This window comes from Cynocephalus volans, chromosome 8 (genome assembly GCF_027409185.1).
Source record: "Cynocephalus volans isolate mCynVol1 chromosome 8, mCynVol1.pri, whole genome shotgun sequence".
Taxonomy (NCBI): Eukaryota; Metazoa; Chordata; class Mammalia; order Dermoptera; family Cynocephalidae; genus Cynocephalus; species Cynocephalus volans.
Window position 1 is genome coordinate 47716009 of NC_084467.1, and position 25397 is coordinate 47741405.

Sequence of the window (25397 nt, forward strand, 5' to 3'; positions counted from 1 at the left end):
CTTTAAATTACATTACCTGAATTGTCACAATAGTCCTGTTAGGTGGACACTGCTGGACCCATTTTACAGATGAAGAAATCAAGGTTAAAGATGCCAGGTCACTCACCCAAGGTAACAGTCATGATTTACATTGAGTAAGTTCGCCTCTCTCTGAGTCCATGTTCCAACTGTGGAACCACCTGGTTTCCTTAGGGAATTACTGCTTCACACAAAGTACTGTTCTTTTGTACTAGGCCTCTATCTTTAGAGAAAGGAGTGATTTGAGGGAACTAAACAGCTGTCATGGACAAAACGACAACCTCCAGGGGACATCTGGAACTTCAGCCTCCTCTAATGCATCTGTCACACACTTTAATAACTCCCATGTCCAAAACAACTTTTGTAAGAGTGTGAGCAGAAGAATCTCTGGACCTGATCTTAATCTAAGGGGAGTCTGAACTGACTTAGTATACCTCACGGAGAGATAACAGCTCTTTCCTCTTTTCTCTATCCCCTCAGTACCCCTCCAAGCAGAGAACCTACCCAACTAGTTTGCAACTATTTACTTTTCAGGCTTTCCACACAAAATTATGAGCTCTTTAAGAGTCCCCAGGTGCTCACACAAAGGGTCTGAGGATCTGGCACAGAACAGGTACTCAGAAACGGATGTATGGATGCACGGAGATGAATGAATGCAGTAGAATGGAAAAAGAGGAAAAACATCGGATATAGTGGTTTATTCCCCTTGGAAACAATCTTGTTCCTACAATGGATTTCTACAGACATGCCCAGGATCTGTGGGTATGCCTCGTGGGCATACCAGACCCCATGCTCCGGGATTTCAAACATGTTGAACAAAACCTCAATGACTAACAACCACAGCCCAGAGAACACAGCTGTCAGAGTAGGACCACTTCCCTGTTTCCTTGGTACCCAACCAACCCTCGGACACAAAAACAGTTCTCATGGGGCAGCATAGTGAAGAGTCTAGTGAAGAGGTGAGCAGAGCTCTTTCCTGCACCACACAGGCCCTTAGTGGTCCAGAAAGTCAGTGATGGGGGGACAAAAGAAAACAGTTCTGATTGGAATGGAATAGAGCACGGCTTGGGAGTGTCAGAAGGCCTGAGATTCATTTATTCGTGCACTCATTCATTCATTCATTTACACATCACATATTCATTGCACACTTACTAAGTGTCAGGCATTGTTTTGAGAAGTGGGATAGAGCAGTGAATCAAGAGACAAAAAAATGTCTCCCCTGTGGAACTTAAAATTTCGTTGGGGGGAGACAAACAAACAAGTGAATATATAGTATGTTAGATGGTGAGAAATGGGTGGAAAAAGAAAGGCTGCAAAGGGGAACAGGGAGTAACAGTCTTGGAGCAGTGGCTGTCATTTTAAACAGTACAGTCAGGGAAGGCCTGTAGAAGGTGTGGGAGCAGGTGCAGATTCCCAGGGAAGAGGACAGCAGCTAGGCAAAGACCTTGACATAAACTTGCTGCTGCTGAATCTGAGTTGCAGAGTGAGGAACTGGGACTGATGATCCCAAAGCCAGTGTGCCCTCCTCTCCATTTCCTACCAGCCAGCAAAGCTATACTGAACCGAATGCCTACAGTTCCCCAAACCACCATCCTCCTTTTCACTTGCACACAGGTAGTTCTTCCAGTCTCCCCCATCTCCATGTGACTAAACCCTGCTGGAGGCCTTCCCTAGCTTCTGCCACCCTCTGCTCCAGGTTAGCTTGGCAGCCACAATTCTGAGCATCCAGAATAAGCTACACATACCCTTGCCCCCACTGCACAATGTACCAGCCTGTACCATCATCTACTGGTACTCTAGACTGAACCCCCCAAGGGCTGTGGCCATGCCTTACTAATCTTCATCTTTCCAGCCCTGGTGCGATGCCTGGTGCAGAACAGTCACTCACTAAATATCTGCTGAATGCTGAATGTTGAATGCATAAGGGTGAGTTTCTCAAGGGCCCAGGTTTGATTCATCTCAGTATCCCCAGAAGGCAGCAGAGCACCTGGCCCAACAGAGGAGACATCAGGTGTGTTACATGAATTGGTACCTGCCCTGGTACTGGCATTTTTATCCAAACAGCCACGTCATCCTCAATCCCTGACCCTGGAGGTGTAGGGCCAATCCAGATGTGGACCTCTGTGATTCAGGCCAGGGCTTAGAGGTAGGAGGCATAGTTTATGCTTATATATGCTGTGGGGTTTTCCTTATTAGAATTTGCACTAATCTTTAACAAGCCTTACCCTCATCTTTAAGTTTTTGTGCCCAGAGATAATACGGTGTTTGGAACATGGTCTTTCCAAGCCAATCATCTTGCAAATCTAAACCTAATATGGAGTGCCCTTCAAAGCCATGGAGGCTCTCGATCAGCTGCTGCCAAAGGCCTGGAGTGCAGAGGGCAGGTGCTTCTCATCTGCTGTTCTCTCTGAATTCAATGGTAATGTGGCATAAGTTTGTCCCTGATGGCCTCCCATGTTCCTTTTTAGCACTTAGGGCAGTTCACATTCCTTTCAAATAGAACCATTGAGAGATACATGAACACCATCTAATCATACTCTCTCATTTGACAGATGGGGAAGGTGAGGTCCAGAGGAAAAGTGGCAACCACTCTGTAAAACAGACACGATCGTGATCATCTCCACTTTACAGATGAGTGCCCAGAGGCTCTGAGGCTAAGTCACTCATTCATAGTTTCATAGCTGGTAACTGGCATGGCCAGATTTGATTCCACATCCATCAAATGTGATCCTCTCCAACACTCCAGGGAAGCTGTAAATCACAGGCTGTGTTACAAAAGCTCAGGGTGCCTTGGGAGAGTCCAGAACCTATTTGCCCAACTCCAGCACTTCCTGGAGCCCAACATAAAAGCACTGGAAGGAGGGTCCATGGTCTTCTCTGACTGACTGCAGGATTGCCCACCTCTGGCAGGCAGCAACGGTGTCCTTCAAACTTGCTTTAGAAAGCTTTGCAAATTGGACCTTACAAGAGCTGGGATTTTTGTGTAATATCACATAAAAACAAGCCCTGGCAAAGAGAGCTGTCCTCAACTTTTGGCCTTTAGCCTCAGAGGTTGTTTTAGGAAAAGATAACTTTCGAGCTAAAAATAGAACTGTGTATATATGCATTGTATACTAGTACATGGGTGTCTGTGAGCTGTGAATGTTGCATGTGTGTACTTTTGCAAGAGTTCCCAAGGGCGTGTGGTATGTGCATGGGGGTGCAGTGGTAATAATATGCTTAGGAGCTGGAGGATGAAGGAGGATCTTCTCTTTCTCCCCCTCTCTTCCTTTCTTTTCTCAATTTTGTTCTCCCTCCCTCCTCCCCTCCCTCCCTCCTGCCCTTCCTTCCTTCCTTCCTTTCCCTCCTTCCAGCAATATGAAGGCACTATAATTTTTTCCTCCCTCAGAGAGATGCAAAAATAAATCTTCAATCAAAATATACTCTTCACCCATCCCCCCCACAGAGATCTCTTGCTGGAATCGCAACTGGGAAGGTGGTGATGGGGAGGCGGACGGGATGAGGGGGACAGGGAGGAGACATCTCAGCCATGAAAGGCAGGTCTTTTTCAGCTGAAATCGTAATTAGGGTCAGGAGGTTATATTCTGTAAGTTTACCCCGAAGAGGTTTGTTTTCTGTTTGTTTTTGATTCTGCAGTGGAGCACAATGAAAAGAAAATACAACGTTGGAGTCATAAAGACCAGCCTTGAAATACCTTTTCGGTCTCTTATTGGCTGTAGAACTTTTGTTCTTTAACGTCTTAGATTTAGGTTTGTTTTTATTTGCAAACAGAATAATCAAAACCCATCTCATCAGGTTATTGAGAAGCAAATGTTATAGTGTAAGCTACACTCAGTGCCTGGCACACAGAAGCCACTTAAAATATGTCAGCAGCTTCACCTCTCGGGCAGCTGTGAAGGACAGAGCACCCGGTGTTGGCTTCAAAATAATCCAGTATTTTTCTCTTGGAATAAAATGTAGGGACATGAAAAAAATGAACACATACCCAACTTCTCGAAGTACCTTTGCAAAACACTGAAATTACATTTGTAAAATTGCTTCCAGCCTTGGGTAAAATATACACATGGAGCAGGAACCTAAATATCTTTGCTAAATTATCCTTTCTAAGAGCAAAACAAAAACAAAAACAAAAAATGAAGCATGGAGGGAAGTGCTATTCATGAATACATAAAATCCATGTTTCATGTCTTTAATTAGGTTGGGGCCTACCTTTTAGCTCTGCATCCTAGGTAATGGGAAGCCCAGAGGCCTCCAAACTTGGAAAGGATTGGGGAAAAAACAAAACAAAACAACTTCTCTGTTGTTTTTTCCAATTCCTAATTATGTTTTTTAAATAAGTTAAAATCAAAATGCTCTTTTTCCAAACAGCTTATGCTCCTCTGAGCTATGTCTGACCTCTCAGCACCTTCTCGCTCGGAACTCCATCAAAGCAGCAGAAAGCAGAAAGCATTTTGGCACGTGGAGCTCGTTCAAGGAGAGAAGAAAGGTAAGGAAGGCCGTATGTAACTGACGAAGAACACGGGCCAGCCCACTGTCTGTAGGTACCGGCAGGGAGGGGGCACTTCACCAGCACTGTCTGAGCATCTCCAGGAAATCAGAGCAGACACGGCCATGAGAAGGGCATCATGTGAATTCAAATAATGGTTCCACCACTGGTTGAAGGACCATAAACATGCTGCTTAACCTCTCTGGGCCTTGGTCTCTGGATCCGAGAAATGGGGATAAAGATTTTTGTACTTCACAGTGTTGTTATGAGACCACGTGTCCTCATGAAAGCAGAAGTATGTTGCAAAACTCAAAATCACTCTACATGGTCAAATAACAATGATTTTAAAATCCCTTCCATCAGTAGACTGTGGAAAAGGACTAGTGTGGTGAATATCACAAGGAATTTGATCAAAAATCTTGGATTTGAGCAACAGTTTTGGTGTTTATGTAAATTTTGTCAGTTTACTTGAATTCTCTGAGCCTTCCTTACTTATCTTTTCCCATAATAGTGATCCTATTATTCATAACATAAGGTAATTCTAAGGATTAAATGAGTTCGTGGATTTTCAGAAAACAGTGCTTGTACCATAAAATGTTACACAAATGTCTTTATTACTTTATAATTTCAAAATGGGTCCATCATCCATGTCAAGCAGCCATGGTAAATACTGTTTTTATTGAAAAGTAGAAAAAGCTTATAAAATAAAACAACTTCCACTGAGGCAGTGGCAGAGCTCAGAACGGAACCTAACTTTTCTAGCTAACCTCTTTTTCAAGTATTTCACAGTGAAGTCTGTCCCTAACAATTTTGAAGGCTATAATATCAGAAGAGATTCGGGCTGGGGCTGAATGCCATTCGAATCAAATGGAAGGTACTTACCACCAAATACAGCATAGTGTACATGGAGAAGGAGGCGTGGCCAGAGAAGAAGGACTTCCTGCAAGAGCAAGAGAGGGCCATATTCACATCCCCGTTAAACACTTGACTGTCTTCCCTCCCTAGACTGTGGCCTGGAGAGCAAGCACTGTGTCTTGCTCACTTCTGCATCTTTGGTAGTGCTTTGGACACATGCCTGGAACATAGCAGGCACCCATAAATGCATGAATAAACAAAACAATGAATGAATCAATGAATGGACTCACCAATGCTATATCGTAATGGTTTATTTACATATATGTTTCAATCATCTGATTGTGAGTTCTTCAAGAATAGGAACTTTGCCTAATTCACCCATCAAAACCAGAGCCCAGCGCTGGGCCTGGCGCTTGTAGGTGTTCAGTAAGTGCTCACTGAACTGCACTGCATCAAAGGGTACATGCCATGGCCATAGGGAAGTGGTGTCTCACCTGGCTTCTTGGACTTTGCTTTCATCACCTCTGCATGTGTAGTTGTGAATGTAGCCCTGGGAGCAGTTGATCTGGCTGAAATCAAGGTTGCAGACACTCAAGAAGTGAGGACGCAGGCGCCCTATGGACACTTTGGCAATGTCTGTGAAGGACTGGCTGATGGCACAGCCAAAAAGGAAGCAACCCACTTGCTTATAGAGGGCTGCCACGTAGGGATTCTGAATCGTTGACCGGGACTTCTCCTTCAGGTAATAGATCCGGTAGAATTCCCCCGTGATGATCTAAAAAGGAAATTAAAAGGGGAAATTAGGCAGTATCAAGACCCATCCTCAAAAGTGATGCTGTGAAGGAGATTTAATGACATAGGAGAATATTCAGTATTTAACTGAAGGTTATAATCTATAAAATCCAAATTTTCTATATAGACACAAATATGCATGGGAAGAAAAATCAAAGTGCTAACATGATATTTATTGCCTTTGTTTAAAAGTCCTACATAGCTATATAACACCTTTGTAATAAAAAATATATACAATCAAATATATTTATAAGTAATTTTTTTTTTTTAAAAAAGAGAGAAATTAGAACTTAGCTATGAAAAAAAAAATTACATGAGGAATCAAGGGCATGGTTAAGGGTGATCAAGATGTCAGGGGATCTGAGCAAATCTCAGGATTCTGGGATTTGGGGTAGAGGATCACCAGCAATGATCTGACTTACTAAGGGCATCAGGCTTTGTGGGGGTTTCTATATGAAGGGGTGATTACCCCAAGGCCAAGTCCTGGGTTTGAATCCAGATGCCACCACCTACCTGGTGTCCTTATAATTTAACCTCCCAAGCTTTGGATTCCTTCTCCATTAAAGGAGGCTACTCACCTTTGCAGAGCTGGTTTAAATGTGATAACAAGTGATGCTCTTATTTTATGTTTTAGAAGTGTGGTGTGATGAAAAGAACACCAGTCTTAAAAATCGAGAAATTCTGAATACAATGCCCTTCAGTGTTTGTGAATCTGCTCACATCAGCCTGTGCTGTCTCCTCAGATCCTGCAGGACAGTGAGTAAGTCTCGATTTTCATACCTTTCTTCCATGCCACTCTGTCTACTACTTGAGGCTTACAGGAAATTTATCACTATTAAAAAAGAAAAAAAGCTGCTAATTGTCGATTGCCTACTGTATACCAGGCATTGCTTTTATATACTTTATTTCATGAGATCCTTACCCACAACCACGAGATAGATACATTCAGGCTCAGAAAGAGGAAGCATCTTGCCTGAAACAGCCTCTCTTACATTAAGAATGGGGCCTGCTGATGCTCTGTAAGGCGCCTGTCCGTGATGTCCATGTGACAGAGGAATGACTCCACTTTGGTGATGCACCACCACGTGGGCAGCCTGCTGCCCTTGTCTCAACTCTGCAGCACAGCCCTGGCCACTTCCTGGTTGCAACCACAGCCCAGGGACAGTGCTGGTCAACTCATCACTCACCACAGAAGTCCCTTTAACGCTTCCTCACAGAGCATAACGATGAGCTACACTTGCCCTTTCAGAGAGCAGAGTGTGTGGTCACAACCGCAAGGGAAGCAATAGACGGACATATCCGGACACGCCCTTGCAAAGGCTCCCGTTACTCTTTTACAGCGGGGGAAGGCGTCAAGGGTCTGATCAAGGTCCTCCAGGGCTCCAGAGTCTGGGGAAGGACAGCCATGTAGGAGGGAAACACCAGTTGGGCCAGGGATGAGCAGGTGCAGCAGTGAGAACAGCTACTTCCACTGCCAACGTTCACACAGTGACACTGTGTTTATAAATGCTTTATATTTGCAAGTGCCACACTAGGTTTTCCCAGGTCATACTGAGTGTGATTTTTTATTGGAGAGACATGGTCAAAGGCCAGTCCAGACAGCATCCTGGCTTGGCCGTTCCTTGCGAGAGCAGAACTAATATCCAACTCTGCGTAGATGCTCAGAGACTCTCTGTTGAAAAAAGAAATGAATGAAAGAGAGCAGGATAGCAGTCCTCAGAGCTGCCTTATTGAAAAATTGGAAATATCCCCTAAACGTTACCAAAAGCCCTTTGATAACACATTGTAGAGATTAAATCTGAGAAGCATGGCAAGTCAGAAATGAAAGGGGCCATTATACATGGAAGAAACTGACGTTCAAATTAACCCACAGCTAAAGATTAGACCCAGGTGTACTGACTCCCAGCCCAGCATTCTTTCCTGCCATTCACAATCTCATTCCCCTTTTGAACCTGTTTATACTTTTACCCTATGTAACCTTACAGGCTAACAAGTTCCAGATGTTTACTACCACAATCCTGTTCTCTTACTCTTTCTTATTCTTTATTTACAAGTCACACACGTGACTTTATATGCAGAGGAAGAACACTGAACTAGGAGCCAAGTGGTCAGGGTTTGAGTCCCTACTCACTGAGTAAATTTGGGATAAATCTGTTTCTCCACTTGCAGATGAGGGCACGGGACTCTCTGATTTATGACTTCATAATTGCAATGACGTTTATCTCAACTCTCCTGTGCTACCTCCACTACCAGCCTGCCTACCAAGCAAAGGCAATAAGCAATAGAGCAAAGGAAAGTTTCTTCCTCAGAGGTGACACTACAGGCAAGGAGCAGAGGCAGGGCCCCAGGCATAGTCCCTGCTCTTGGATTGCTCCTGAGTTCCCTGAAGCATGCACTGTCACGGATTAAGAAACTCCTTCTAAGCAGACTTGGCTTGAGCATCAACCAACATAATCTCCTGTTTGATGCTGAGAAAGAACACATGGGTTTCCACTGCAAATTAGCATCTCTTACATGACTTACTGATTCATCTCACGTGAGTCACCTGACTGCTTCAGTCATTTCAGGGAAAAATGGGTTTGATTACAATTCAAGAATTCTTCAGCTTTAACATCCCATCACTCTAAAACTTCAATTTTCAGTGCCACAGTCTTCAAATAGTAAATTGTGAATTAAAATGCTCCCTCCTCTCATGGGAAGATAAAGAGGTGAAGAGAACATTTTGATACCCCAAATTCCTAGCAATGTTAATAACAACAGCCACCTCTTACATTTTTTTTATACTTTGGTTTCGTTTAACTCTGTGAAGAAGATACACCCATTCTACAGATGGGAATGCTAAGGCTCTGGAGACAGTGACTTATCTAAAGGATTTGAGGCTAGTAAGTGACAGAGTTAAGAGTAGAGTCTAGGTATTCTGATTTACAAGTTCAAAGACCCACAGCAAACTACATGGAGATAATTTTATTATTTCTATTGTTGTTAAAACCAATTTCCACAGTTGAATAGCAATTGCATATTTTCAAGGACAGGGCCAGGCTGAAGCCATTTAGCAAATACACGACTCCAGGACCACATGGCTTCTGGGGCAGCCCTGACAGATTTTGGAGTTAATGAGCAACAAATTATGTATTTTCTCTATCCCCTTGTACAGAAGGGTCGGAGAGTCGACAACACAGCCATAAATCATCATTATGAACCAGCCGGACTTGGCTTCTTGTAATCCTAACCCTTAAAAGGGCATTTAATGAAATTCAGGCTGTGAAAAGGCAGCCTGAATACCTCACCTCTACAGAAGAGGCGAAGGCTTAAATTGTTCTCTGACACGTTACACACCTAACTCTAGAGTCCCTGATTTACTGCTTTCGGACTTTATTCATTACTCAAAATGTTTTTATTCCCAGGTAATAAAATAAGCTCTTCCCTCCCCCTCCTTCTAAGGCTCTGTCCCCACCCCCAGACATGCTCTCCTTAAAGCCCTCATTTCTGCCTCAGCCAGCAAGGTTCTGATATGTAAATTTCACTGCTGAGAAAAATGCCTTCAATGCTGATCCCTTTCTGAAACAGCAAGCAAGAGATTCTGGGGTGATGGCAGGCAGCCAGGCAAGCAGAGAATTCTCCCCTACCTGCCTTTTAAAGCACTTGGCACAGAATGTGGAAACTAATAAAGTGGGAAAGCATTGCAATTAAGCTACAAGGGGACAGAAAGGGATCAGTCCTTGGCTTGCAAATGGTTGCAGGATGAAAGGAGTCTGTCTCCAACTGCGAGACAGCTCTTCTTCCCATCTTTTCTGGTGATAAAGAACTCAACTGCCCACATTATTTACAATATATATTTATCTAACCGTTCTGGAGAGGAAATCTGTAGAAACATTAGGAAAGAATTTTTGGAAAGGATAGAGCATGGGGTGGTGAGAGAAGCACCAGCTCTGGAGCTAGAAAAGCCTCAGTCTAAATCCCATCTGTTACCTTAGGCAGGTGACTTCATCTCTCTGGGCTTAGGTGTCCTCATCTATAAACTAAGGTTAATAATATCTACCTGGAAGGATTACCAGGGAATTCAATAAGGTGATATGTCAAATGCTGACACCTAGCAGAAGAGCCCTCCAAAAGTTAACTTTTTTTCTCCTTCCACTGGAGAAGGGGAAACAAAAAACAAAAAATTAACATACACCTTGCACAGAATACTCTTCCAAGATATTTCCAAGAGCTCCTTGGAAGAGAACATTCCAGATCGAAGAGTTTGGAGGTACCACTCCTCCAGGGTAGAACCAGAAAATGTGTGCATGGATAATTTGGTTTTGACCATTTTACTTAGGATGTCATTTTTAGGAGAACAAAAGTCTACACCCAAAGCAGAAAGAACAATCCTGCTCTACTGTTTTGTGTTATTTTTATATTCCACTCTATTTATAAGTGATCTCAAGAAAAGTAATATTTTTGCACATAGTATCCCATCAATCCCTCTTTTAGAGACTGAAAACTCATCTTCTTCCCCTGCTGAGTCTGAAGGACCAACTTTCCTATATTCTGATCTGCTTTATGAATATTCATACAACACTTTCCAGCTTACCAAGCACTTTCACATTCACTGTGTTGTTTGCTTCTCCCAACACCCTAAGAATTACTAACTTAGTACCAACACTTTATGAGTGAGTATGGTGAAGACCAGAGAGGCCAGGGAATCACCTTCAATCAAAGATGAGGCAGTCGTACGACCATTACTGAAGCCTGGATCTCCTCATTCTGATTCCTGTGCTCTTCCCAGTGGCATCGAGCTGGTTTTCTCTTAGAAGTTCGAGCAGGCAGCAGTATCTGTCTGCACTGAGACAGAGGTTCACAGAACACCTGGTAAGGTCCTATAATCTCATAAGGCATTTGCATATCTAAGTCCCTGCTAGCCATCGAGCACCAAGCTGTTCCTTCACGTCTCAGTTACGTGGGTGGATGAACTTCTTTCCACCCGGAAAAGATTCATTCAACAAACATTTGATGATGGAGAATCACGAAGGGAGAATCAGTTTTCTCAGTTATTTCTCAGTCCCAAGGGAAAGGAAAAATACAATGTATCTGGGTCTACTTCTAAGAATGGACACAGAAGGACAGTTGTATTTTCTCTGAAGGTGAATGCTCAATAGACTGCAATAAAGTGCAGTATCTTCAGTCGCTAGAAATAATTGATTAGAAATTAAATCTTTGATTCTTCTTTCCCTTGGTTATCATCAGCCTCGTGGCAGGAGATCAGTGCCTTGGTGTCTGGGAAAAGGAAAAAGGACATATATCTAGGGCCAGCAGTGCAGTTTGTGGGCTCTATGGGTAAGGCAAAACTCCAATATCTAGAATAGGGACAGCAAAGAGACCAAGTAGAGGCCACAGAAGCTATTTATGGTGGAAATCAGCAGTGGCCACGCTGTGCGCACAAGCCTTAGGAAGAAGACAGTCTGAAGCATGAAGCGTTCTCTATTTTCCTGAAAGTCAGGGACTCAGAGCCATGGGCCTCCTAGATGACCAGCTCCGCCACGCAAGAGTCTCCTGGCTGCTCTTTCTGTAGCATTGCCCGCTGCCAACCTCTCACTCCTTTCTGACACTGAATTTCCCAGCCTTCCGAAATGCTGCACCACTGTGCTTTTCTTCCTATTTCTAAACACATTTTTCCTTCTTCCAGTGGTTCCACCTCTGGCTTCTACCCAATAAATGTGAGGTTTCCCTAGGGTTGTGTCCTTGGCTTTCTACTGTGATCTCAGCTGCTTCAGTAGCTTCAATTATTACCTCTGTGAAGATGACCTCCGAAAGGGTGTCTCTTTCCCTCTCTCTAGCTTCAGCCTCCCCTCACCCTATCACCTCTATTCTAATCTCCTGCTAAATCTCCCAATTGAACTTCAAACTGAGGTTGCTAACATGTCAAACTAACCACGTCTAAGTCACACCCATTTCCACTCCTGCCCCAAACATCACTTCTCTTACCTCTGTTTCTGCAAAGACATGGAATCTCCCTCATCCCATGGCCATCAAATTCTGTTCATCCTAGTTTTGCAAGGTCCTCTCACATCCACCTTTGTCTCTCTGTCCCCCCAGCATTGCCACCATGGTGGCTCAGGCCTCATCCTTACTTGGTTAGAGAACTGACCAAGCAAACACAAAATAATACTCTCACCAATCTCTAGCCACTTAATTGGCGTAAAAAATCCTCAGCATTCAAGGATCTTCACGATCGTGCTACAGTCTTCTTTCCTAGCTGAACGTTGTCTACTCCCTTACACTATTTCTCTAGCCAAACAGGTCTGCTTTACATTTCCTGAAAACGCTATTATTTCAGAGTCTTACCATAGTTGAAGCAATGTCCGCTGCGTGGAATGCCAGGATCTCTGAGGAAAATCCCACCCCTCCTTCAAAGGGAGCTCAAGTGCCCAACCAGTGTACTGGGTCAGAGCTTTAGATTTTTCATTTATGAGTCTTGGACAACTGAGCTCCCTAAGTCTCAGTTTCCTTATCTATATAAATGGGGATGGTGACAGTACCAAGAGCTTAAGAATGGTTGTGATAATTAAATGGGATGAGTGCTCACTGAATGATGATGATGATGAAGATGGAGACTTTGCTGATGAAAACAGCCTTAAGTGATTTTCCTCTGAACTCCTATAGCACTTTATCTATATCTCAGACTATCTACAGCATTTGACACGTTTCATCCTTGAAACCCCCACTTCCCTAGGACCCTCTGCTGTGCAGTGCCCTGACTCTATTCTTATTCTCTCTTTCCTGTCTTTAAGGATCTAATAGTGTAGTTCCTCTTGTACTTGCCTTGCACCACCCATTCCCCTTAGACCATAAACTGCAGGGCAAGGTCTATGTCTTATACATCAGCTTATAGGCCAAGTTGCTACCACAACACCTGCCTGTCATAAGGGAGGTGCTCACCAAGCATCTGTCTACACACAGCAGGTTATCGCCTTTGTGAGAAACACTTCATACAAACCACCTGATGTGCACTGTTGCTCCTTAGGCGGTCATCTGCCTGGTGTGCATGTTTTGTCTTCCTCCATACATTTAGCTCTCCAAGCCCAGGAAGTGAAAGCATTTATAGCTAGCTAAAAAGAGTACTCTGCACAGCACCTAACATGGAGTGGGCCTTCCATAAATGTCTGTTAAAGTGCTTGGGCTTTAAAGCTAGCAGGAATTAATTTCTGCTCCCCCATTCACTAAGCAGAATAACCTCGGACTAGACACTTCACCCCTCAGTGTCCTCGCTTGTTTGTAAAATGGGGTAAATAATACCTACCTCGTGTACCTGTTGAAGAGGATTTAGGAGAAGGCATACTCGTTCCCACTCCATTCCATAAGCTCCCTGTTCCTTAATTCCAACATTTAGCTCATAAATGTTATCTGATTCTTCACTCCATCCTTGACTCACAGAATGTATTTCTTAGCCTCCTAAGCATTAACACTTAAAATGGAGAATACCATCCTCTTAAATTAGATGTATTTTTCAAATAGTTACGAACCCTCAAGAGTTGTACACAACCAAGGAAGAACTGCTGTTCTCACTTATTCCAGCACAAGAGAGTGAGCACGGGTGGTGGGGAAAGGGAATGAACAAAATCCTAGACAGTGCCATCAATGCCTGCGTTTGTTAAATCACAAGTAGATGCCCCCTCCCGGCATCCCCCCGAGGATGAGAGCGTCTCAGAAGAACTCTGTAGCCATCTGATCAGGGGACAACAGAGTTGAAGGATTAACATGGCCTCTCTCTGTTGGTGGTCTTGGTAATTGCACAGATGTAGTGGGTTGTAAACTGGGGGACTGGGTCTCCCACTAACACACCGCTGGGCCAGCACAACTTCACTTTTTTCAGAGTTGAAAACTCGACTAACCTTTAATGAGGAGGCAATGTTGGGGAACCTTGTTTTCTTGGCAGAGCTCTCACAGATAAAGGGAGATGGGGGTGGGGAGGAACTAATGAAGCCCAGATGTGGGCAAACTGAAGCCTGATCCTGAATAAACAAGTCTTGGAGGTACTAAGCTCTTCTTCTTTTCTCTCCAGCAGGAAATTTGCATATGGCAGAGAGCGTGTTCCCATGTGCCTTATAGGGCTTATTTAAGATTTTAGGGAAGAAAATAGGACACTTTCCCCTGCTCCGTAGATCCTCTGACATCTTTTGATTTTCTGCCCCAAATTTACAACCTCTTCGGTGATTTTTACAAACATATATTGAGTACCAAGGTCTGTGCTTTGCACTAGCAATACCAAATCAAATTAGATAAGTCTCTACCTTGTGCGGCTAACACGGTAGCCAGGAAATAGACAAACAGACATGACAATTTAGCACAGTAACTTCAGGGATAGAGGTGGGCCTGGGGCTTCCTGGGAACTTTGGGAGGTGGGGGAGGAGGCAACCGAGGAATGCTTCCTGAGAAAGAGATATCTGCTCGGTGTTTATTTAGTACCTATCATGTGCCGGAGGAAAAGACCTGGACTGTGTTTTCCAGGAACCTATCATCTAGCTGGGGAGACAAGACCTATACACAAATCACTTACAAGACAGTATGTATTAAAAGTGCTATTTGCCTGCTTGAGATGGGGCAGCTCCTGGCAGTTTAGTGACAAGAGACAACATGCAGGTCATTGCGCAGAGGTTCAGCACTGTGTCCCCAGCACCTGACACACCATAGGTGCCTGATAAATAATTGTGGAAGTAGGCAGGCTGCAGAAAGCAATAGTGGTGTCATGTCTTAAAAAGCCTTGGCTTTAGAATCAGAGGACTCCTGGTCTGGCCCTGCCACTAATTATTTATGGGAGAATCACTTAATATCTTTGATCCCCAATTGCTTTAACTATAACAATCAACTTCCCAGAATTGCTACCAGGTGCAAATAAGAGAATGTGCCTATAAAGGCCACTTAGTAAACTGTGCAACACTACAAAAATGAAAAGAATGATTCTCATTTGTCACACACATAATATCACTTGATTTGATGACCAAAACAAGCCCATGGAGGTACAGAAAAGAAAAGTTTAGATCCGAGGGGTTCAATGGCTTGCCTGTGGTTAATAGACAGTGACAGAACAAGTACACAAGTTGGGACATGAACCTAAATCAGATAATGCCAAAATCTGAGTTTTTTCTCTAGCTAGGAATATTGTCACAGAGTCAGATTCATTCGAGGTGTGGGAGGGAAAGTAGCATTTTTATGGGAGCAAGTGATTCACCCATGACTCATGTGTCAATTCCTAGATATTAAAAATCTACATAAACCCCTTTTGGGGTCTGACCAAAGCAAACTGTGAGCCCATGTTTATTTGACAAGTATACTGGAGCATTTCTTCCATATTAAAATCTTTGCCTATAATGCTCACTATAGTGCAGTACAAGGCCAAGAATGAGAGGAGGCTGGATAGGAGATGATATTTTACTGTTTGCTCCTAATCTTACCGCTGCTAGAGTCATTAAGCCTCTGCAAGGCAGGAATAGGAACCTTTGCTTTTTTGGATTTGGAAGGAATTCCTATTATGCTATAATTCCAGAATCTGAGATACATCTGAAAAAAGGGTCAAAATGACAAGGTTTTTCCATCTCTCCTGCCATAGAAAGGTGTCTGCTTTCTCTATAACTTCTGAAGATTTGCGTCCCTAAACCGCACTGATCTCCTCCACCGCCGTGCCATTCCTCTGTTGTGGGGACTATCCAAACTTAAGCAAGGTCATCCAAATCAGTCAAGGCTTCTCCTGCTCTTTTAGACAAACGTCGGCAGGAGAAGGCCCAGGCAGCAAGTAGCAGGATGATTAGATTTCCAGCTCCTGGCCCCCTCCACCCTCCACGGCTGTCACTCATGCCCCCTCCAACCAGAAGCAGATTGCAGATGGGGCTAGGGCCTATCATGATGGGAAAGTGGGAAGTGTGTTGTTGTTGATTTTAAATTTAAGTTGTACAGGTTTTCCAGAATTGACTACACCAAAGTGAATTATTCACCTTGCCTCTGGGATCTTTGCTTTTGCTTTTTTCCGTGAGTACTCTTGGTAGTTATGCAGGTAAGCAGGCTAGTAGACTTCACTAGGAGTTTATATTTCACATGTGCCTCCACCTGAAATGTAACAGCATTGGATCGAGAAGTAAAAGTCTTACTGCAAAGAGGAGTGACAGTCAAGAGACCTGGGTTCTAATTAATAAACTACAAGGAAAGAGTGAAACACATGTGGCCAAAGGCTGAGAGGTTCCCTTCCTGACTATTTTTACCAGACATAATGTCTTGGGTAAGTCACCACCATGTTTGGACTCTGTTTACTCATTTATAATAAAAGCAGTTAACATTTATTGATCTTACTGTATGTGCCAGGCACTGAATTACCTTATATACATTAATTATATTTAATTCTCAAACCCTAGAAAGTAGATATACCATCTCAATTTAACAGATGAGTCTACTGAGGTTCTATAAGGTTCATTAACTTGCCATGTGTTCCAAAACAGAGGAGCTCAGATCTGAACAAGAGTGCGTGCCTGTAAGCCCCTGCTAAACTGAGAACCACAAGACTACCTAGCTCTCGGGTTTCTTCAAGGATGAAATGATTCAACGTAGTCCACGTGTTTCTCTGGCACTCAATAGTGCTCGACAAAGGAGAGCAATTATTGCGGTATTTTCTTGCCTGGTGTTTTCTCTGAACTACAGGAAAGCACTATCTAAACCTCTTCTGCTGACATTGCATGGGATAGGGAAGCAATGCTGTTGCTCATCCCATAACAAAGGCCATAGCACATGACTATTTCAAGGAAACCTGAGAGGTCAGGGAGCATTTTAATTAAAACATCAACATGACAGGGAAAAAGGAGCAAGCCACAACCAAGCTCCCAAAAGGAGATTTTTCTTAGAAATGCTGGTATCTCTTGAGGAGGAAAGGGCTGGACTTGTAAGCAGAAGGGGAAGATCTGCTGACCAGGAGCTTTGCTTGGAGAAGAAAGCATGGGCAGAAAAGCATGGCCCCCAAAGAAGCCACTTTAGCATTTTCCTTTGCCCATCCTGGAGTCAGGTCAGAAACCTAGAACCACGCCTATCAAAAGACTCTGCACATTCCACCTAGGCCTTTGCCACAAAGTGAGTTTCCAGGCATGACAGCATTTGATTCTTACAGCAATCCCCTTGAGGGAACCCAAACGCCATTCCCATTTTACAGATGAGGAAAATGAGGGTTAGAGAACCAATGACTCACCTAATTCACACACCAGGGAGATACTCTAAAGAGTAGTCTCTTTCCACCTCGTGTGCCCAGGAGCACCTGCTCGGCAAGCCAGAAATAATCCCATGTAGAGAGAGTGAAGGCACATGATGTTCCTGTCCCTGTGCTGTTCTTATCCATCACACTTCTAGGTTACAGTGTCCCTCAAAGCATTCAATTAACAGCTCCTCCAACTGCCAAAAACACCTGTTCAGACCTCAGTAAAAGATACTGTGCAACTGTCTGGCTTCCCTGACAAATGCCTTTTTCAGGAAAAGCCATTCTTCCTAGAAAACTCAATCCTACAACTGTCAATTTGGAGCAAATAGTAAAATTACCCTTTCATTTTTCAGTTTTTGAACACAAAGATCCTTAGTCCACCTTTAAGAAACTACTACAGTTGCCAAATGGACTGTTTTCTTTTAAAGGTTGGAAAGAATTCTACCAGCCTCCCTTCCCCCTCCCCAAATTCAAACTGTTGATTGTGTGCCTGGTTTACGATGTTATTAAAAAACAAAGAGGGGTCTCAAAGTTTACAACCAACCCCTAGATTGGGCCAATCAAAAGAAAAACTTCATGAAATGTGGTTCACATAATATCAGCAGCTCACATTTGATCCAGAATAGGCAAGATAAGCTAACTGCCTATCCCCTTGAGCAGTTCATTTGGATCAGTCAGCCATCCTGAAACGTCAGTCTACAAGATCTAAGGGGGCTTTGAAATAAGCCAGGCACAGGCTTATTAGTTGTAGACTTTGAGCATATCCTTCACCCCTTTGAGCTTCAGATTTTCCATCTGTATAATGGGGACAATAGCACATATTTCACATTTAGTGTTCTTAACATTAACTATCTTTTTTCTCAGCTTTTTAATAGAGGCCAAAGATAAGTTTCAGGCTATGTTCAACAGAAAGGCAACTCAGAAACTACAAAAGAGAATTTATGATCCTGGTGGACATGATGCCTGTCCCTTGCACCCACATGGCAGTGATTCCAGGGCAAAGAACAAACTTAGAAAATACGGGAGGTAAGGAATGAACGGCTGTGGGAATGAATGTAGGACTCACAAATTCCAAGACTGGATTGCAATTACTCTCTCCCTTCCCTACCCCAAATGGACACATCTAAAGCGGCGTGGTGACCTTCCAAGTAGGGCCCCAGCAGGCCATACTCCAATTCTCAAAATATTTCTGGACCCTGTCAAAGTCCATGGCACATTTTGCAATATCCTCAATGAGGGCTTCACCATTTAGGGGAAGACCTAGACATGTAAGTCTGGACTTTACTCCTGCCTATGAGTAACCTGCTCAGCAATTAAGAATTTGCAACATAGTTCGATATTCATGATCTATTTTACTCCTTATTGCAATGCAGAGAAGCAAGATGGTCAGCCTTGATTTTAAAGATGTACAGCTTGTGAGCAGAGGGCCAGGTCTAGAACGTATTTCTCTGGATCCCAAGTTCTATTTACCTTGGCACCACAGCCACTGGGCCAAGAGAAGTAAACAAATGCCAAAAAAGATGAGTGGCATTATCACCATTACAGCAGTACAGCCATGGTGTGGAAAGAACACAGAAAATAACTGTGATAACTGACAAGGTGTTTCCCCCTTTCTGGGGCTCAACTTCAAAGTACAGTGGCTCAGAGATCAGACTCTGGGGTAAGAGACAACTAGTTTCAAATCTCAACTCTACACCTTAGTAACCAAGTAATCTCGGGCAAATTATTTTTACTCTGTGGACCTCAGTCTTTTAATTTGTAAAAGAAAGATAGGACAATGTCTAGACCTCATTGGACTGTTGTGAGTTTAATGTATGTAAAATATTTTCAGAAGGGGTGCTTAGCATGTATTTAGCTCACACTAACTTCATGAAATAAATAGTATTAATCAAATGAAATTCTCCTTGGCACAAGTCTCTGTTGGCTCAGATATTCTCAATATGAGAATCCAGAAGGCGGTAAGACAGGGGCGAGCATGGCGGGGTCTGGGCACTGACCGCAAGGATGGCAACGACGATGCCCACAGCGCAGAGTACGGCATCGTTGATCGTCTCTCCAGTTTTCAGCGGGTACTTGATGCTCTCATCATTGCAGTAAAACCCTCGGTGGTAAGGCTTGATGGTGCTTGTCTCGATGATGAGGAAGGGCAGGCCCGCTGGTCAAGGTGGAACCACGGCATACACCAGAAAGAAAAAGAAGAAAGGAGAAAACATCAGTGCAAGGAAGCCCAAGAGGAACAACCTGAGGCAAAGGCCACCCCGAATCACACTGACAGTGATGTTAATTCCTCTCATTTGTGGGAATCTACAGCCTGTCGAGCTTGCACTACATGCATCCCCTTTCCTTCTTTTGGGGAAAAAGCCAGGGGCATGACATCATCCTCTTCTCTTGCCCCGGAGCTCGGAGCAAGGCAATGGAAGAGCCAGGGCAGGGGTTTTCCACTGCTCTACAATACCCTGTTAAAAATTAAAGCCCAATTCACAACAATTACTAACACAGTCCCAAATCTTATGACACCCCATTATGCCTCCAAGGGCACTCATTCCTTAGGTCTAAACCATTTCCTCTTTGAGAAGCTCATCCTAAGTCTATGCTGTATAGAGTAGAGAAGGCCCTAGAATCAGATAACCTGGATTTGAATCCCAGATCCACCACTTTCTAGTGGCATGACCTCTGGTTCTCACTCCATCTCCTGAACCTCAGTTTCCCCAAAATAAAGTGAGTTGTGGTGATGGCTACAGGAGATCAAAGCACGGAAAACCTCCAGCATAGTGCCTGGCACATAGAAGTTGCCCCCTGAATGCCACTTTCACTGTCCAAAGAGTAACTGACCAGACTGAGCAGAGTTGAGCTCAGCCCTGCTGCCTGCAGCCCTAGAGAGGAGCCCAGGGGAGCCTGGGAGCAGCACACAGCTCTTGCAGCTGCTGCTGGTTATCAGTGGCCAGCTCAGATGTCATTCTCTCAAAGGTCATGGCAAACGGATTCCATCAATGCCAGGAAAAGTCCTTCAAAACCCTGAGGCAAAAAGCAAGGGCCCGCAGTAACTCTTGCCTGAACACTACAACAGCCTCCTAATCAGTCTCCTAGCCCCCACTGCTCCTGTACATATCCTCCGTGTACTTCCTGAAGGGCTCTGACCATGAGCATGTCACAGCCTTGCTAAAGCCTCCTCAATGGCTCCCCATTGCACATGGGAAGATAAAGTCTATAAGAATGACCTTAGGAGCCCCCCATAACCCGAACCTCTCCTCTCGAGCTTCAAGGTCTGCTGCTCCCCTTCACACACCCTCCATAAAAACATACACAGAGACCCTGTCTTGGTTCATGCTATTCTCTTAGACTGAAATACCTCTTCCTCGCCTACTACCCAAGTATAATCCCAAGATCCAATGCTACCTCATAAAGCAAAAGAACTTTTACTGGATCTCAGGACTAGGGAAGACCACAAAAACTTCTTGGTAAAAGTGGCATCGACTCTGCACCAACAATGTGTTAGATACTTTCTACTCATTTTTTCACTGAATCTTTCAATAATCCTGAGAGGTCATTTTACAACACCATTTAAATACTATTATCGCCCATCTTTAAGTGGAGAGGAGAGAGATTCAGAGAGAATATTTAGTTCATTCAGGGCCCTTAGTCCAACCCCTCCCCGCCCCCATGCCTAAATCCCTAATTAATTTAACTTTGCAAATTGGTTTCATCCAAATGTGAATTTCATTAGCTGAAAAATCCCAAGATAAGTGGTTGTTTAAATGATAAAATTCCATTTTCATGTTTTTCAAAAAGAATTAAATTCATGTCATGTTGCTCAAAGCCCCAGACTGTGTCTAAAAAAAGTGTACCATGAACTCCACAATTTTTCAATTACTTTGGTTCAGACCAGCAGCGATAAAAATGCTCACTTTCTAAAAAGTGTATTTATGTATCACTGTGCATACACACATGGATTTATTTGGTTTTATTCTTTGGATTTATTTGAATTCTACGGCTATTTATTTTGTGACCCCTAACTGCTTCCTGCTAGAACAACAATTTACTTTATCAAATTCATACTGGTGCTTTGAAAAGAAATAACAGCAACACACCACAGTATTGTGCCTGACCTTCTCAAAGTAAACACAGAGGGTCCCTGGAAGGCAATAGCCATTAGCTTTTGAAACTCTGTCTCTGCAGTGGAGGAGAGGGGTCAGGGGGAGGCAGTGGATAAATGTCCTGGCTTAGAAATTACAAGAACAGTCAGCTGATATTTTTGAGTCGAGGGGAAGAGAAGAGATATCATATGGGCCTGAAGAGTCTTCATTCTCCTGCCTAAACATTTTTAAATGTGACCAAGTAGTCTATGAAATGTAGCTGAGGGGCCAGCGGTACAATATTAATAGTCCACTTAGAAAGTTCCACACATCGTGATAAAAATGTTTAGCTTCGAGTCCGGGCCTGGCTGCAGCCTCTATGGTGCCTAGGAGCCAAAGCGTTGCTAATAAACTCTGTAAAGGAACAGACCCTGAGTTCCCTACATTTGTACTACACTCTTAGGCCTCCAGCTTCTATTTTTAATAGTGTTCACATGATAGGCCTGTAAAACATGTTCCTGAGGACAATAAAACACATATAAAAGAGCTTTGGAGTTAGACAGGACTGGATTAATGATCTCGACTCTGCTCCTACGACTTGAGCGATTCATCTCACATCTCCAAAACTCCCTTTCCCATCTGTTCAATGGGAAGAGTGAAGTTAACTTCATGATTGTTGTGATGATACAATAAACTAACGTATTCAGTCATTATTTATTCAACAAATATTTATTGAGTCTAACTATGCATATCAAGTACAAGGAATACAAAGATGACCCAGACTCTGCTCTCAGGGAGCTTACAATCCAGTAGGGAGAGAAATGGATAATCAAAATTAGCCCAGGAAGATTTAGTTGGAAGAAAGTCAAAGCAACCCCACTGGGTAATGTCAGCACAGAGTCTGGAGCACATTGTTGATACTCAGTAAATGTTAAAAGGGAAAAGGAACAAAAAGTCCCATAGAGATGGCTAGAAAAGAAAATCTGTCTGGTCAGTGCCTTTGCCCTCTCTTAAACTGGGAATAATCCAATTCCTTTTTCTTCTTTCTTTGCCTATGGCTTAGGGAAGGTTTCCGGTTCTGATTATGTGGATTATGACCACAGACAGACGAGAAGTTGGATCTGAATATATTCTGTTTATTTTCGTGAAAAGCGTGGAGAGAGCATTGAGAAAATCCAATGTTTTTTTCTGTCTCCCCTACAAACTTGCGGTATTATTGGGGTAATGCCAGTCAAATCTTGACTTTATTCCAGGAAGAGAGTAACCACATATTCTCTTCCATTGATGGGAAAAGCATAAACATTCCCCCAACTGGGCAGCTAGTCCTCAAGAGATGTAATACCGTGACTGCTTCTCCAGGACACAGAGAAGAGGTGGTTCTTCTCCAGAACAGGGTCTCCCTTCCCAACACTGGCACCATCTTCATTACCAGCCACTATAGTCCCTTCTCATCTTATTTCAAGAAAATTCCCAGTGCCAGACACTGGGACCCTAGAGGTGAATACATCATACTACCTGCCCTTGAGAAGTTATTACTGTTGTAACAAAGTCACAAAAACAAGGGCACTAAAATATTTCTAGTGTGATGGCTGACGTATGTGTGGAATACAGCAAGGGCACAAAAAACCATACTTTTAGGGACACTAACGGTGTCCCACGGAGGATGGGAGGCTTGAGTTATATGAGTAAGAGAGGTTCCTGGAGCCAAGGAGATAAGTACACTCATGAAAAATCAGTGCAGTTTAGGGATTCTACTACTGGCATCACAAAACTGATGGCTATTACAGTAGTCCCCTCCTATCCAATATGTTCCAAGACCCCCAGTGGATGCCAGAAACTGAGGACAGTACCAAACCCTGTATATACTGGGCACAAATCTCTTCTTTTTCCTTCACAATGTCAAGGATAGAAGACTGGTTCTTACCATACATCTTAGCAACCTCAGCATGATTTTTTTTTCTTTCCCTATTGAGAACTTTCACCTTTTCACTTAAAGGAAGCACTTTATAGCTTCTTTTTGGCTTATCCGAATTGCCAGTCTCTTTCCTCTTGTGTTTTGGAGCCATTATTAAGTAAAATAAGGGTTACTTGAACACAAGCACTGTGATACTGCAACAATCCAATTTTCTGATAACCGAGTCGGCTACTAAGTGACTAACAGGCAGGGAGCGTATGCAGTGTGGAGATGCTGGACAGAGGGATGATTCACGTCCAGAGCGGGACGTAGCAGGACGGTGCAAGATTTCATCATGCTACTCAGAACAGCAAGCAATTTAAAACTTATGAATTGTTTATTTCTGGAATTATCCATTTAATATTTTCTGACCGTGGTTGACCTTGGGTAACTGAAACCAGAAAAAGCAAAACCGCAGATGAGAGGGGACTACTGTATAGGAATACAATTTTAACCTTTGCTACAGAGCTGGAAGAGATATTCAAGGGTACGACAAAAAGTTCATGGAAAAATAGAACTGGAAGATAATATAAATCTTTCCATCAACTTTTTGAAGATCCTGCATACAAGCAGACAATGAAGAAAGAAAGAGAAAAATAGCACAGAGAATAATAATAGTTAATATTTACCAAACAACTATTATGTGCCCAAACTCTGTTGAGAATCTTCACATAAGCTATTGCAGTCTGACAAACCTGGCTGCCTCCTATGGTCTAGGCACTGACTGGCTACTGAGATGAAGGAGCCCAAATCCCCACCTTCCAGTGGCCCAAAGGCTAACAGGAGAAACAGTTATAAAACTAATATGGTAAGCCACGCTAAGGTTCAAAGAGATACAAAAAAAAAAAAAAAAGTTCAAAGAGATAAAGAGTCACTCTGCAAGTTAAGTGATGGAACTGGACAGGGTTCAAATGATCTGACTCTAAATCTTGGGTGCTTCCTAAAGTAAGTGAATCACTGAAACAGAGGGAAGGAAGTACCTATGAGTATTAGTGAATTAATTGAAGCTCAGCAAATCGCATGGCCTCTGAAAAAAAAAAAGGCACCGTTCAAAACAGTCAAGACAACAGCACTGGCTAATGTTCACTGAGCATTCACTATGTACCACACACGTGCTAGGCATCTAATTTAATCCAAACTCTGAAACTAATATCCTGGAATTTAGAGTTGTCCATAATAAAAGGTGCATTACGAGATTTTTAGCAGGACTAAAAAAAAAGAAAAAAAACATCTGGTGATTCTAGACCCAGACTCAAGCATTTTTCCTCCTTTTAATTAAGGATCAATTAACTTCCTATACCTCCAGGGACTTCTTGGGATGTGTAGGCTGCAGAGGAGGCGAAATACGAACTCACTGACAAACACTTAATGGGCAGAAAATCAAAGCATGAAGAAAAAGGCCCCTGTGTTGCGTTCAGACCTTTGATATTTCTCAGTCTTTGAAAAACTAACACTTGGGCAGGTTGGGTGGTTTGGGGGTGGGGTGTAAAAAAACAAGGATAAGTTTCCGTGGCCCACCCATTGATAAAGTCATGTGAGAAGTGTTACCAAAATGACCCAGCCCCATAGTCTTGCTCCCTGCAGCCACAGTTTCACGTTTGCACAAAATTAAACACAGCCTCCTTCTCTCAAAGTGCTTTTTAGAAAGCTCCTGGTGAGGGTAGTTAGAGAGTGGGGGTGGGACGGTGAAGGAGAAATCACTGCACTTTTGCATGACCAAAATCAGAGCACTGGGGAGGGCTTCCCGTCTCTCCTATATACCAAGTCTTTCAAGTGCCTTTTCCAGAATTGTCCAATTTCCCACTAAAACCCATCTGTAGTTACCAGGATCTGAGAGAGTGATAATTCAAGTAACATCTGCAGAAAGCCTACACGCATACGCACAAAATAATACTGGATGCAGAATCTATGTGTAGGCAGCCAGTATGGCATAATTGCTCAAATCAGGCAGCTATTAGGACGCTATGACAGCAACCCAATCTCACCTGCAGTGTGGAGTTGTAAGTAGGT

The 25397-nt window shown here is 43.3% G+C and overlaps 1 protein-coding gene across 1 annotated transcript in view; it reads right to left on the reverse strand.

Moving 5' to 3' along the window:
• The window catches only part of PLPP3 (phospholipid phosphatase 3), an 80575-nt gene that overhangs the window by 19330 nt on the left and 35848 nt on the right, over positions 1-25397 (reverse strand). The window contains exons 2-4 of the mRNA XM_063104522.1: positions 19358-19515; positions 5854-6134; positions 5387-5444 (exon numbers count right to left, since the gene is read on the reverse strand). Of these exons, the coding sequence (XP_062960592.1) occupies positions 5387-5444; positions 5854-6134; positions 19358-19515 (497 nt within the window). The remainder of the gene's footprint in view (positions 1-5386; positions 5445-5853; positions 6135-19357; positions 19516-25397) is intronic.